This window comes from Meles meles, chromosome 1, assembly GCF_922984935.1.
Source record: "Meles meles chromosome 1, mMelMel3.1 paternal haplotype, whole genome shotgun sequence".
Lineage (NCBI taxonomy): Eukaryota > Metazoa > Chordata > Mammalia > Carnivora > Mustelidae > Meles > Meles meles.
This window is the reverse complement of record NC_060066.1, coordinates 16,245,708-16,260,053: the sequence shown is the minus strand read 5'-3', so window position 1 is coordinate 16,260,053 and position 14,346 is coordinate 16,245,708. Positions and strand designations below refer to the sequence as shown.

At 40.6% G+C, this 14,346-nt stretch overlaps 1 protein-coding gene across 1 annotated transcript; it reads left to right on the top strand.

The window, feature by feature from the left end:
• Window positions 1–905: 905 nt before the first annotated feature.
• Window positions 906–14,175, top strand: RNF139 (ring finger protein 139). Its single transcript, XM_046007728.1, has 2 exons — window positions 906–1,481; window positions 11,701–14,175. Exons 1-2 carry the CDS (start codon window positions 1,301–1,303, stop codon window positions 13,512–13,514), a joined length of 1,995 nt encoding a protein of 664 aa, XP_045863684.1. The 5' UTR covers window positions 906–1,300; the 3' UTR covers window positions 13,515–14,175.
• Window positions 14,176–14,346: the final 171 nt, after the last annotated feature.

The following is a 14,346-nucleotide window of genomic DNA, read 5'->3' as shown; positions in this document are numbered from 1 at the left end:
AGTCTAAGAGTTGCATTTTTGGTAAGGGAGAGGGAGACACCTTTACAAATGGAAGTTTATACGCTGCTCGTCAGACAAATGGTGGCAGTGAGGAGGGCAGGCAGGGATCTTAAAAAATTGTTTAAGCTTCTACTGCTGTTTCTCAACTATCTTCCGCTCAAAATAATCCTTATGTCAAATTGGCATATTTGGGGGTGGCATATTCTGATCCCCTACAAAAATTTGATTATGGCTTCTTCCCGGGGGAGTAAAGAAGAGACTTCCTGGATGCGCTTACCTCAAAGACTAGAAACAAAGAGGCCCGGGTTCTTGCCCTTAAGTCACAGTGGCCCTTAACATTGGCAAAATGCGGCCGACGAGTGCCCTCGGTTCTGTCCAATCGGGTAGAAGGTGGGGAAGGTGATGTGCAAAGAGAGGAGAGTGATGTTTTTCTTGGCAGCGGCCACCACACCTAGCCCAGTGCCACGTAGCGCGGTCGCTGCAGAAAGCGCGCTAAGCAATGCTCCAGCGGAGCCCCAGGCGGCCTCGCAGACACTTCCCGTGGAATGTCCGCCATCCCCCAGACCCCGCCTCCGGGGCGGTGGAGTAGGTCTGGCGGGCGGCGCCCTTTGCTCTCCTCCTCCCAAGAAGCTCTGAACCACGTTTATAGGCTGTTTAATGGACTATAATAAAACAGCTAATCATTCCCGCCCACGAAAGCAGGAGTCCCGCGCTCAGCCGACGCTGACACCGCCTCCGGCGAGGAAGACACTCAGACAAGGGGGCGCGGCTACCGGAGAGCGCCTGCGCCGAGGGTGGCGCCAAAGCCGCGAAGGTGGGCGGAAACCATAGCAACACTGCGAGAGGATTGCTACACCGTGCGTGATGACGTTGTAGGGAGCGCCCCAAGCGCCTGATTATGATGCAATCAGCGGCGCGGGCTCCGCGGTCTCGCGTGACCGCGGGCGCAGCCTCGGGGCCTCCAAACAGCAGCAACGGCAGAGGCAGGCGGGCGAGGTCAAGATGGTGGCTCCGCGGGCGGGGGAGGTGTTGGAGGGAGGAGGAGCCAGACCTTAGCCGACCGGAAACACCGACACCCAGAGGCCTCCTGGGAGCCGCCGCCGCTGCCTCAGCCGCCGCCGCCTCCGCCGCCTGCTCCAGCTCGAGAGACGCGAGCGGGCGGCGGGGCGGGCCGTAAGGGAGCAGAGGAGGGAGGGCGGGGGCGGAGTCGCCGGTCTTAGCCCCCGCCCCTGGCCACGGTCCCGGGCCCTGCCCCGCGCGGCCCTGCCCTGCTCGCCCAGCCCCGGTGTGGCAGCGGCTCATGGCGGCGGTGGGGCCCCCGCAGCAGCAGGTGCGGATGGCCCATCAGCAGGTCTGGGCGGCGCTCGAGGTGGCGCTCCGGGTGCCCTGCCTCTACATCATCGACGCCATCTTCAACTCCTACTACGATTCCAGCCAAAGCCGGTTCTGCATCGGGCTCCAGATCTTCCTCCGGCTCCTTGGTAAGGGGAAAGGGGTAGCTTGCATCCCGGGACGGCTTTGAGGGCCGAAACGTGCTGCAGGGAGCGGGCACCGCGCGCAGGCTGTGGGTAGTGTGTGTACGTGTGTTTGAGAACCGATTTCTTCGCCAGTAGGGGAGTCTCTGCAGGTTGGGAGGGAGAAGAGATGACACTTGTCTCAGAGTTGACAGCGGAGCGGTCCTCCTTTAAAGAGTCAACCTTCTGCTTATTTTTGCACCCGAGGCTGGGGAGAAAGCATGGATGTGTGAGCATGCGGTGCTGTTTCTCTGGGGAATGAGTGCTGGCTTGCCGCGTCTTATGCGACAGCCTTTGAAAAACAGCAACTGTTTACCCCGATCTCGCCGTGTGACCTTGGACGTGAAGTGCCAAAGCCTGGGCCTCAGTTTACCCCTTTCCAAAATGCAGAGTACTCGTATGTTGTCAGTTCCCTGTCCACGAGGTCCACATGATCGTGAAGTGTCTGCAGTAAATGACATCCAAAAGAGACAGGGTTTTGCATGTCAGACCTTGAAACCATTACTGAAAATGCTCATGAAGGCGGCGATACTTGGAACGAGTCCTAAAATTTTCCATGAATAGAGAGGTATTGAAAATGGCTATAGAAACGTGGCTAGAAAGTGATGAGACTTTTTCCTGAAGAGTCTTCTGAAAATCAGCGTCTTTGTTGTGTATGAATGGAGTGTTAAAAATATCTTGTGTTTCACTCCCAGTCTTCACTTGCATTACCAGAGTGAGAAGCATTTATGCATAAAAGACTTTTTTAAAGTAATTGAAACTTGGCAAATTTTGTTAATGAGGTAATTCTTGTGATTAGTTTTTCATAGGCTTGCGATCTTGAAGTGTTGCTGAGGAAGGGTAGATGATGAGATCCTTACCAAACCTTTCAGAATTAGGAGCCATCTGTTGCTTCTTTATTCCTTCCCCTCCCCCCCCAAAAAGTTGAGTTTTGTTATTGGCAATAAATAAAATTTTGCATTTGTTTGGTACTTCACTTTTGTAAAGCGTTTTTCACTAATGTAAACTTTAAATTAGTGTCTTTAGAGGTGGATTGTGTTATTCTCATTTTTTAAATGAGGAAACTGAGGGGCATAGAGGTTTAGTGTGTTTTGCTTTTGATATACAGCAATTAAATGGTTGTCAGAGCCTAGGCTTAAAAAATCTTCTGACATCAAGGGTGTCTTTCCTCCATACAGCTGCTGTCCAGGTACAGCATGGGATAGTAGTGATCCTATGCGAGGTCCTTAACAGATGTGAAAGTGGTGTTCTTTCGCACAAGACTTCTTAGTTACCCACCAGCCACTTAATCCCAGTCATTCCTTCTTATCACTGCAAAAGTGTGATGCCCTCATTATTTGAGGGAGCTGTGTGATTTCACAGCCTGTGCAAACATGGAGTCATTATGTTCTACCTCTGAAACTATGATGTTATGTGTCAGTTATACCTCAGCTTAAAAAGAAAGCATTCACTAGTTTTCATCTTTCATACTTAACGTATTTTGCTTAATTCTGGTAGTCATGGGGAAAAGTGATTTTAGTTAAATAACGTTAAAGTAAAATTAATAAGGGGGACCTGTTGGGAAGGCATTTTATTTCTCCAGTTAAAAAACCACTCACCATGACCATAAATTAACAGGCAGTTCCTTATCTCAGTATAGTTACTTAGGGGTTCCAGCTGAGCCTGACGAACTGCCAGCCCTTTCTCCCTGCCATACGTGCCCACATTTGTTGATGATATATACATGCAGGCAAAATCTATGCCAATTCTTGGTATGGAGAGAAATGGAGAAAAATTATCACTTCTATTCCTCAACTCCACAGGATGGGAGAGAGCTTGCTAGAGAGACAACAGAAGCTAACAAACTTCTAGGGAACTACCAATTTTGGGATAACCGAAGTGCTGCTTTAGAACATAACTGAATATAACATAGAGGGGGTGGGGGCGGGGGGATGACTTTCCTTGCTTCTCTTTTGAGAGGAGGTCATGATGGAACCAAGAAAAAAAAAAAGAAAGAAAGGAAAAAGAAAAGAAACAGCTGTATTTGAGAGGATTCGTGGATTTATTGGCAAATAGTGTAGCCACTGCCTCAAATGTTCTTTTGGCCTTTGACTGCCTATCCTCTGACAATCCCTTTGTGACCAGGTGCTTTAATGCAGTGCTCTCAGTTGAGCTTTAGGTTAAGGAGCTTTAAGGAAAAGGAGTATTTTCCTTAATTAAGTCATTTGTAGTTTAAGAACACTTAACAGTAATTTTGGTATTTGTTTTATTTTTTTTGTAGTAAATCGTGGAAGTTTGGATTCAACAATTACAGTAGAATGTGACCTCAAGCAAGTTATTTAACTGCTCTGTACCTCTCTTTTCTTACCTTTACATTTTTAAAGATGGGCAATAATGCTCTGTCATAAGGTGTTAAGGATAATAACTGAGTTAGGATGTAAGCTCTTAGAATAGTACCTGGGACCTAGTAAGGCTACTAAGTGTTAGCTCTTAATAAGCTTGATAACTTTAGAAAAATATTTCTGTGTTTCTATTAAAACCACACTGGTACAGATATTTTGGTCTTCTGAAGGCTTCAGTGTAATCTTGGTGCTTTGTTCCCAGAACTTTTATTCACACTTCGTGAGAAATACAAAATATTTTCCAAATCTATTACCTGGACTGCCCCTTACATTATACCAGTGTAGTTTGCTAATTATTCACATTTGTGAGAATGATAAAATTCTTTTTTTTTTTTAAGATTTATTTACTTATTTTAGAGAGAGAGCATAAGTGGGAGAGGGAGAGATCCCAAGTAGACTCCCCACTGAGTGTGGAGCCTGACACGGACTTGATTACACGACCTTGAGATCATGACCTGAGCTGAAACCAAGAGTCAGACACTTTAACACACTACACCACTCAGGGGCCCCGAGAATGATAAAATTCTTAAAAACTGGTTTTGATGCTAAAAATTCACCTGAATAAAAACAAATGTCTTCAATGTTTGAGGTCCATTCAATGAGGCAGCTCTTGTTGTTATTGAAAGTGACAGGTTTGTGTGTAAAAGATACTAAAGGATAGTTGAAATTAATTGTTCTATACCTGGTTGTCGTTGTTTTAAATACTTGTAGACCTCAGTATTACTGTATATAAATCGCAAAACTTGTCAGTCTCATCTTTTTCTTTAAAATGCAGTTGTAATAATGGAAATCTATTCTCTAAGTAAAAAGCATTACCAATTTTATATCTCGTCTCTAAAGAATTTACTCCCCTGTCCCTACAAAAGTACTGCCACTGTGCTTTTGGTATCAAACTAATATAAGAATTTCGGCAGATCAGAATATAAAGCATCTCATTTTTGAGATCCAAATCAAATCAAATCACAATCTATAGAGTATTTAAGAATATTAAGCTATTCTTAGGAGGTGTTAAATGCTAAATGAAACACAGCCCAGTGCAGCATGCTGCTGAATTAACAAATCTAAATCCAAGGCAGAAAATACAAGCATGGGAGTTTGTTTTAATAGTATTACTCAGGCAATGATAATTCATGGAAGTGGAAAGGCCTTTCTAAACATATAAGAAAACCCCAAAATTAGAAGGGAAATTTTGATAAATTCTAATAAATAAAAATGAAAAACATTTTTATGGCAAACTTTTTTTTTTTTAACTTAACAATGACCAACTGAGGATACTGTTCGCATTGTATGGGATTGAATAAAAGTTTTACTGTCGTTAAGAAAAATTTATGCTCCCAGAGAAAAATGGGCCCAGGATAAGCAGTTCCCAATAAATGAGATGCAGATGGTCAATAAGCAAAAGAAAAATAACTCGGCCTCAGTCAGAACAAATTTCAGTTATCAGATTGGTGAAGAGTTCAACATTCAAATAAAAACTAGTTTGTCAAAGTTGTAGGGAAATGAGTAAAGTTATACAATTTTGGTGTACAGTCACTCCTGTGTAAAGGCATTTGGCCCTAGCTACTGAAATTCATCTTACAGCTTTTGACTCAGTTCTCCTTCTAAGAATTTGATCTAGAGACCTAGCTGTACTTGTTCAAAGACTATGGGGAAGGACTTTCATTGCAGTATTGTTGGTAATAACAAAACTTAATATTGATTAAAAGGGGGGCGCCTGCGTGGCTCAGTAGGTTAAGCCTCTGCCTTTAGCTCAGATCATGATCTCAGGGTCCTGGGATGAGGCCCGCTGTGGGCTTTCTGCTCAGCAGGGAGCCTGCTCCCCCTCCCTCCTCCCCCCGCCCCCCCCCGCCCGTGCCCCTGCTTCTCTCTCTGCCTACCTCTCTGCCTGTTTGTGATCTCTCTGTCATAAATAAATAAAAACTTAAAAAATATATTGATTAAAAGGGAACCTGTTCTTTGTATTACATTTAGGCATACAATAATGAAGTTTTTGAAAAGAATGAGAGTTATTTTTGGGGTGCTGTAGAAAGAACCCAGAAAACCTTGGAAGTGAAAAAACATTGAAGCAGTAGTAATTTTGACATGATAGGAATAGATTAGGAATTCTCAACAATACGATTGACATTTTGGACTGGGTAATTCTTGGGGAGGCGGAGGGTGCTGTTCTCTGAACTATAGGATTTTTAGCAGTGTCCTTGTCTTTACCGATTGCAGATCCGTCAGCACCCTTCTTCCCTCTTTTGTGATTGCTAAAAATGTCACTAGATACTTAGATATTGCCAAATGCTTGGTGTGGGGGTGGGGAGGTGGTGTTGGTGCAAAATCTGATCTTTGTTGAGAATCACTGAGACAGACAAATGGGCCAATAGCACAGAATGGAAAGCCCAGAAATAGTGCACCCATGTACACAGAGAAACTTGATGGGTGTCTAGAGTTAGAACTAAGGTATATAATTTGAGGTAAATATAGACTATTCAGGTAATGGTCATTTAGTTATATGGAAAATATTATACTGGATGCTTAACCACCAACATATGAACAATTCTAAGTGGCTTAATATCTGAATGTGAAAAGCATAACTTTAAAATTTTTGGAAGAAAATATGAGAGAATATAGAGGGTATTTTTTTAACCTTAGAATAAGGGAGAAACTCTTTAAAAATATATGAAAGTTGGGGTGCCTGGATGACTCAGTCTGTTAAACATCTGCCTTTGGCTCACATCATGATCCCTGAGTCCAGGGATAGAGCCCTGCATCAGGCTCCTTGCTCAGCGGGGAGCCTGCCTCTCCCTCTGCCTGCCCTTCACCTTGCTTATGCACTCTTGCTCGCTCTTTGACAGGTAAACTTAAATATATGAAAGTCAGGGCACCTGGGTAGCTCAGTCAGGTAAGCCACTGACTCTTGATTTTGGCTCAGGTCATGATCTCAGGGTTCTGAGATTGTGCCCTGCATGGGGCTCAGTGCTGGGTGTGGAGCCTGCTTCAGTCTCTCTCTCCCCTTCCCATGCCCCTTCGCGCCTCTAAAACACACACACACACACACACACACACACACACACACATTTGAAAGCAAATTTGTAAATAAAGGTTGATAAGTCCAACAATATTAAAATAAAACCTAAAAAATAAAAAACATGAAAAGACCAGCCACATACTGGAGAAGATATTTGCATTACAGCTAACTGACAAAAAATTTGTAGTCAGAATATTTTTAAGTGTCTACAGTTCAAGAAGGAAAAACAACTCCATAGATAAATGGACAAAAGATAAATTGGCAGTTCAGAGGAAGAAACATGAATGGTCAATAAATTGGAAGATGCTCTCTTTGATAAGTAATCAAAAATGCATTTGTTTTTTGTTTTGTTTTTTTGTTGTGTTTTTTTATATTTTTTATTTTTTTATTAACATATAATGTATTATTAGCCCCAGGAAGGCATTTGTTTTTTAAAGGTAAAGAAAACTCCACTTTTACAATGCGATCCCCTTTGGTAAAAAGCAAAAAATGTGTTTATGAATATATATTTATACAAAACTGTGTTTATTCTTCCCCTAATACCTCTATAAGGTTTACTTTAAAAAATTATATTGAGATTTCTTTTTAATAAAAACATGTTAAAAATCTTAGAAGCAAAATCCCAAGATTTCTTCTTGATAGAAGAGTTAGAATACTCTTTTTACCCAAAATGAGAGTTCGACAGAAAAATTTTCTCTATGCTCTGTTTATCAAGTATACCTGTAGATTAACATTTCAAGACATTTACTTTGTCTACATTTCACTGCTGAGGCTCCCTTTGGATTAAGGTAATCATAGTATTTCTGTGCTGTTCCTCTTTACTCTGTTAGGCATTTCAGTGTTTTTCTGCAGTTTTCTTTAGATCATGTTTAAAAGGTATTTAAAGATATCTGGAGAGTTATAAATATTATGTCTTATTTCCTTTTAATTTTTAGTCCTAAGCTTCCAGACAAGGTTAAAGAAAGTACAAATGTATTTTACACGTAAAGGGGTTAAATACTTTGTTGTACACTGTGCCAGGGTAGTGTTTGTTTTGTTTGCTTATTTTTGGTAGTCAAATTGCAAAGGCCCTGAACTCTCCCATGAATTGAGTTCTGTGTATCTTCAAAGCTCCTGAATTGATTTTGATCCTTGCCTGATCCTACCCTGAAGACTTCAGTGAAACTCTGATCACGAGATTTGGTGAACTGGATCCCTGAAACGTGCTTTCAGTTACTTCTATTTTCCAGTGTCCCATGGTGATTTTTCTTCATAAAGTAGCATTTATATATAGTTTTGATTGCTTCTTCAGATCACTCTTAAATCCTAATGAGAAACTTTACCGCTGGGCTTGATTTTCTTAGGCCTCTAGGATAAATAGCAAGAGTTTTATATCTGAAGTTGTGAAAATGCAACATACTGACACTCTTGACAATGCTCCCTAAAGGCCATAAGGGGGAATGTTACTGGAGAGACTTGTTACTTGGTAAGTTGGCCACACAGAGGAACAGGAATATAAAAGCAAAATGTAAGAACCTTACATACATGCAACTTTTGGAAAGGAATTAAAATAATTTTATAGTATTCTTGAAATGTTTCATCATTATTATGTCTTGGGGTATAATTTTAACCAAGAGAAGAGTGGTATCTTCTTTTTTTTTAATTCATTTTTTTTAATTACTGTTTTTATTCATTTATTCATCTCAGAGAGCATGAGCATGGGGAGGCACAGAAGCGGACTCCTTGCTGACCTGGGAGCCTTACATGGGGCTCAGTTCCAGGACCTGGAGACCATGACCTGAGCTGAAGGCAGATGCTTAACCATCTGAGCCACCCAGGAGCCCCAAAAAGAGTGACATCTTATTGTTAACTTGCTAGGATACATCAGACTATAGTCCCACTACATTGTGCTTCATCCCCCCCCCCCCCTTTTTCCTTTTGATATATTTGCATGAAGCAAAAAAAAAAAAAAATATTTACAGAAATACTTCTAAAAATCAATTCATTCAATAGCGCAAGGAAAAAAGCTATTAGAATAAAAAGGGCTGGTTTATAAATTATAGCAGAGTTCATATTCACAGGTAAAGATTAATTTACCCCTTTGTGAACAGCTGAGAAAAATACACTCCCTGTTTGATTTTCTTTTTATAAGTGGCATAAAATAGAACTGCAGTTATCTGGGTTTTGTTTTGACTTGTTTTAGGAGATTGTTTTGTTTCAGGAAAAATACTTTTGTTTTTCTATGTAGAGAAAGCAAGATTACCTATAATGGCTGAGTTAATCCCATTTCCTATTACCTTATGTGAAAACGGTTTCTGAACTTCCAAAGACAGTCATTTTCTATTGAAAGGCCCATTCCGAGCTGCCAGCTCCTTGGGAGATCATTGGTGGCCCATTTGCTCCAGGAATCAGGTGGTTCTTACGCAGAGACGCACGTGTCTTTCCGGTGATTGTGTCCCTTTGTTCTTCTTTTCACAAATGACCTGACAGGTTGGCACAGGATAAATTTTAAGTCCAGGGGCAAAGCCGTCAGTTGGAAGAACTAACCCTTGTTTTTATTTGCAATAGATTGTAAAATGCCTCCACCGTAATATGCAGTGTCTTGTCTTGATTACGTGCTGAAGGAAGGTGGAGAGGTGATGTTTCATTTGGGGTTTGACACTTTGCTGTACTCCAAGTTTGTCTTGGGTTTTCATAGGTTTCATTTTCAATGTGGGCTGTATTTTGTGCTTGCCTTTAAAAATATAATCCAGGATTCTACATTAACATTTCTCCGTTGTTATTTCAGTAAACAATGAAGTAATTTTTCTGCAGAATATTTTGGGATTCATAATGTGCAAAGTAGGATCCTTGCTTGCTGTCACAAGGGTACATTATATAACAGGGTAGATGATCTTCTCAGATAACTACAAACTACAGTACAAGGTAGTGTATGCGTATTGGGCATTTCACTGAGTTCTGTTGGTAATTTCAAAAATCAGTAACTATCAGAGAAAACTGGGCTATTGGATGGGTAGGATTTGAACAGTCCGGGAGTGGGAAAGCTCACCATACCAAGCAAAGAGAGGAATGTAAACATAGCTGCGGTTATGGCAGAGAAAGGCGTGGGGGTGTGTTGGAGAAAGTCTGGAGTGGTGGTGTGTGTGTTGGGAGGAATACCACATAGGAGCCTTGAGTGTTCAGACAAGGAATGTAGATTTTTGTTGATAGTAATTTCAGGGACTACTCCTTTAGAGCAAAGAAATGAGGAAAAGCAGTTCCTATATAGATGGGATTATGGATAGATCTGGACAGGAGTTTTTAGAATCCTGCTAACTGGTTGGTGTCACCGAGAAGAGGGAGGGAACAGGTGTTAGTAGAATTGGCAAATAACTGTCAGAGTTTTAGGGTGCGGGGCTAGAGGTACCGTTAAGAGAATTATGGTACCTTTACCTGCAATTGGAAATCCCAAGAGTTACTGAAGTTAGGTTTTAGAAATCTTTGGTGTTGCAGTTATAACGTAGAAGTGGAACCAGGTGAATATTTGGATATCCTTTCCATATTGAAACCTTGGGCGATAGTGTTCGCTGTGATCGCACAAACTTTGAGCACAAAGAAAGATGATACTGAATGCACACCACACACTTCACACTGTATTCGGTAACTTACGGAGTGTGGGGGGGTACTTACTCCATTTTTAAAAACATGTTTTTGGTTTTCTGAATGTGACTTTGTAATTTGAAGAACAGTAAAAAGGGTTGACTATTTGTAGTAAGGGATACAGTAATGTACAGGAAAAAGAACTTGGATAATGTTTCTGAAATCTGTAGGGAAGTATATAGAGGGGAAAAAAAATCCCTGAATTTGGACCTACGGAAGAATGCACAAATTTTAAGGAGCAGGAAATATAAACACCAGCAGGAGTTCACTATTTGAGAAAAAGAAGGCATAAGGTGTAAGTATAAAAGTTAAACTTGATTTCCTAAAGAACATTTTTAAGAAAAAGAAGTCTAAGATTTATTAGGAACAAATATTTGCATTTTGCACCAAAAAATGTTTTTTAAAGTAACAGAGTTGGTTTAAATATTCTTAGTACTTATGAAATTATAAAGGACATGTTCTTTCAAGATTTAAAAACTTGTTTAAATGTAGATATTACTAACTAATCTTGAAGATAATTTAGTAATTTGGTTCCTGGATATATAGTACTACTTGAATTTGGAACTTAAAAGATAAGGAATAAGATTTGGAAAAATAGTATGATCTGTTCTTTTGAACTTTGACTTTATAAAACCTTTCTTGGCCTTTAAGCCTAAATTGCCTTGAGACTTAAGTGTTCATAACTTTGAAAATACTGTATTTCCTGGGGTGCCTGGGTGGCTCAGTGGGTTAAGACCTCTGCTTTTCGGCTCAGGTCATGATCCCAGGGTCCTGAGATCAGAAAAGCCTGCTTCCTCCTCTCTCTCCCTGCCTGCCTCTCTTGCCTACTTGTAATCTCTGTCTGTCAATAAATAAATAAATAAAATCTTAAAAAAAAAACACCATTTCCTAATTAAGGGAAGGGGGTAACTGTTAGTACAAAAACATTCTTAAAAATGTTGCATTCAAGGGGCACCTGGGTGGCTCAGTCAGTTAAGGGTCTGCCCTTGGCTCAGGTCATGATATTGGGGTCCTGGGACTGAGCCCCGCATGAGGCTTGCTGCCCAACGGGAGTCCACTTCTCTTTCTCCCTCCGCCCCTTCCCCTGCTTGTGCCTGCATGCGTGTTCTCACAAATAAATAAAATCTTTAAAATAAAGTTGCACTCAAATGACCTTTCTTTCCTTTTTTTTTAGGTATATTTGTATCCAGTATTGTTCTGATCTTGTCACAACGATCACTTTTCAAGTTTTACATGTACAGTTCAGCCTTTCTCTTAGCTGCAACTTCAGTGTTGGTAAATTATTATGCTTCTTTGCACATTGACTTCTATGGTGCCTACAACACATCAGCGTTCGGAATCGAGCTGCTTCCTCGAAAAGGGCCCTCGCTATGGATGGCACTCATCGTTCTACAGCTGACCTTAGGGATTGGATACATCACACTACTACAGATTCATTCCATCTACTCACAGTTAATTATCTTGGATCTCTTGGTTCCTGTAATAGGCTTAATCACAGAGCTGCCATTACACATCCGAGAGACTTTAGTTTTTACTTCTTCTTTGATTCTCACATTAAACACAGTGCTCATCTTGGCAGTGAAACTTAAGTGGTTTTATTATTCTACACGGTATGTTTATCTTTTAGTGAGGCACATGTACCGAATTTACGGATTACAGTTATTAATGGAGGATACGTGGAAGAGGATTCGTTTCCCAGATATCCTGAGAGTCTTTTGGCTAACAAGAATTACAGCTCAGGCTACAGTGTTGATGTACATTTTAAGGATGGCAAATGAAACGGATTCCTTCTTTCTTTCTTGGGATGATTTCTGGGACCTCATTTGCAATCTTATAATTAGCGGATGTGATTCTACACTAACTGTACTGGGCATGAGTGCTGTAATTTCCTCAATAGCCCATTACTTGGGCCTTGGAATATTGGCCTTTATTGGATCAACTGAAGAAGATGACAGGCGGCTTGGCTTCGTAGCACCTGTTCTCTTTTTTATTTTGGCTCTTCAGACTGGTTTAAGTGGGCTGAGACCAGAAGAGAGACTTATTCGCTTAAGTAGAAACATGTGCCTTTTATTAACTGCAGTCCTGCATTTCATCCATGGAATGACAGACCCTGTATTAATGTCTCTCAGTGCCTCTCATGTGTCATCTTTCCGTAGACATTTTCCTGTGCTCTTTGTCTCTGCTTGCCTGTTTATTCTTCCTGTTTTACTCAGTTACGTTCTTTGGCATCATTATGCACTAAATACATGGTTGTTCGCAGTTACGGCCTTTTGCGTGGAACTCTGCTTAAAAGTAATCGTTTCTCTCACTGTGTATACATTATTCATGATTGATGGCTACTATAATGTCCTTTGGGAAAAGCTTGATGATTATGTCTACTATGTTCGTTCAACAGGCAATATTATTGAATTTATATTTGGAGTAGTAATGTTTGGAAACGGGGCTTACACTATGATGTTTGAGTCAGGAAGTAAAATTCGGGCTTGTATGATGTGTCTACATGCATATTTTAACATCTACTTACAAGCAAAAAATGGCTGGAAGACATTCATGAATCGCAGGACTGCTGTTAAGAAAATTAATTCACTTCCTGAAATAAAAGGGAGCCGCTTGCAAGAGATAGATGATGTGTGTGCGATCTGCTATCATGAGTTCACAACATCTGCTCGCATCACACCGTGTAATCATTATTTCCACGCACTTTGCCTTCGGAAATGGCTGTACATCCAAGATACCTGTCCAATGTGCCATCAGAAAGTGTACATCGAAGATGATATTAAGGATAATTCCAATATCTCTAACAACAACGGATTTATTGCACCCAACGAAAATCCAGAGGAAGCTGTAAGAGAAGCTGCTGCTGAATCTGACAGGGAATTGAACGAAGAGGACAGTACAGACTGTGATGATGATGCTCAAAGAGAAAGAAATGGAGTGATTCAGCACACGGGCCCAGCAGCTGAAGAACTTAATGATGATACTGATTAAAATAGCATTTACTAATCATTGAGGTTATTTGTTTAAAATTCAGTTCATCCAAAATGGAGTAATACGCTTCACTTCAGTGTGTAACCAAGCACAAAAACAGTACCCATGTTCAATCTGTGAATGGTTTTCCGTTTACTGTGATGTGCTACTGTAAATATACCTCTTTAATTACTTCTGGTCTCTTTGGTGACCTATTTAAATTTGTGTACATTATTGTACATAGAATAAAATGTTTTCACGTTTTTATGACAAAATTTGAACAAATAGCTTTTTAATAGATGTAATGATAATACAGTGCGTCAACTGTGCCAAAGATGCCTCAATGAAAGCATATAAAAGATCTAACTCTGGACCGTAGTTTTTCTTTAAAATGGGTGGGAAAATGAAAATGCAGGTTAGAGGAAACCACATTAAGCCAAGGAAATGATTTGGACCACAGGGTAAAAGCTCTGTGTAGAGTATTTTAAAATGAAGGGGAAAACGGGCTGCCAGAAGAGAGACTTTTTTGAAATTTGAATGTAGTGGTTGAGCTGGGTTCAAAAGTCATGATTCAGAGACTGTGTAAGAGTTGAGAAACAGGCTTTTATCAGCTAAACTTTGGTATAAAACCCAGAATGTGCTGTTTAATTTTGATGTAAATAAAACCAGTATATTTGTTGGCCATTCTGTTTACAGTGTTGACATAAAATTGTCCTTCCAGACTTTTGAAGAGATTACAAAATGAAATATTTGGGAGTTTTCATTGTTGTAAACTAAGACCTTAACTGATACTAAAATTCTGATCTGACTTGATGAATAAAAATGAAGGGAGGACAGTATGTAGTAATATGGA

Bases quoted from the DNA above. Each gene is read 5' to 3' on its own strand.
- RNF139 (XM_046007728.1), top strand. From the start codon at position 1,301: ATGGCGGCGGTGGGGCCCCCGCAGCAGCAGGTGCGGATGGCCCATCAG. The intron at 1,482-11,700 runs GTAAGGGGAAAG...CTTTTTTTTTAG, and splicing joins GATCTTCCTCCGGCTCCTTG to GTATATTTGTATCCAGTATT.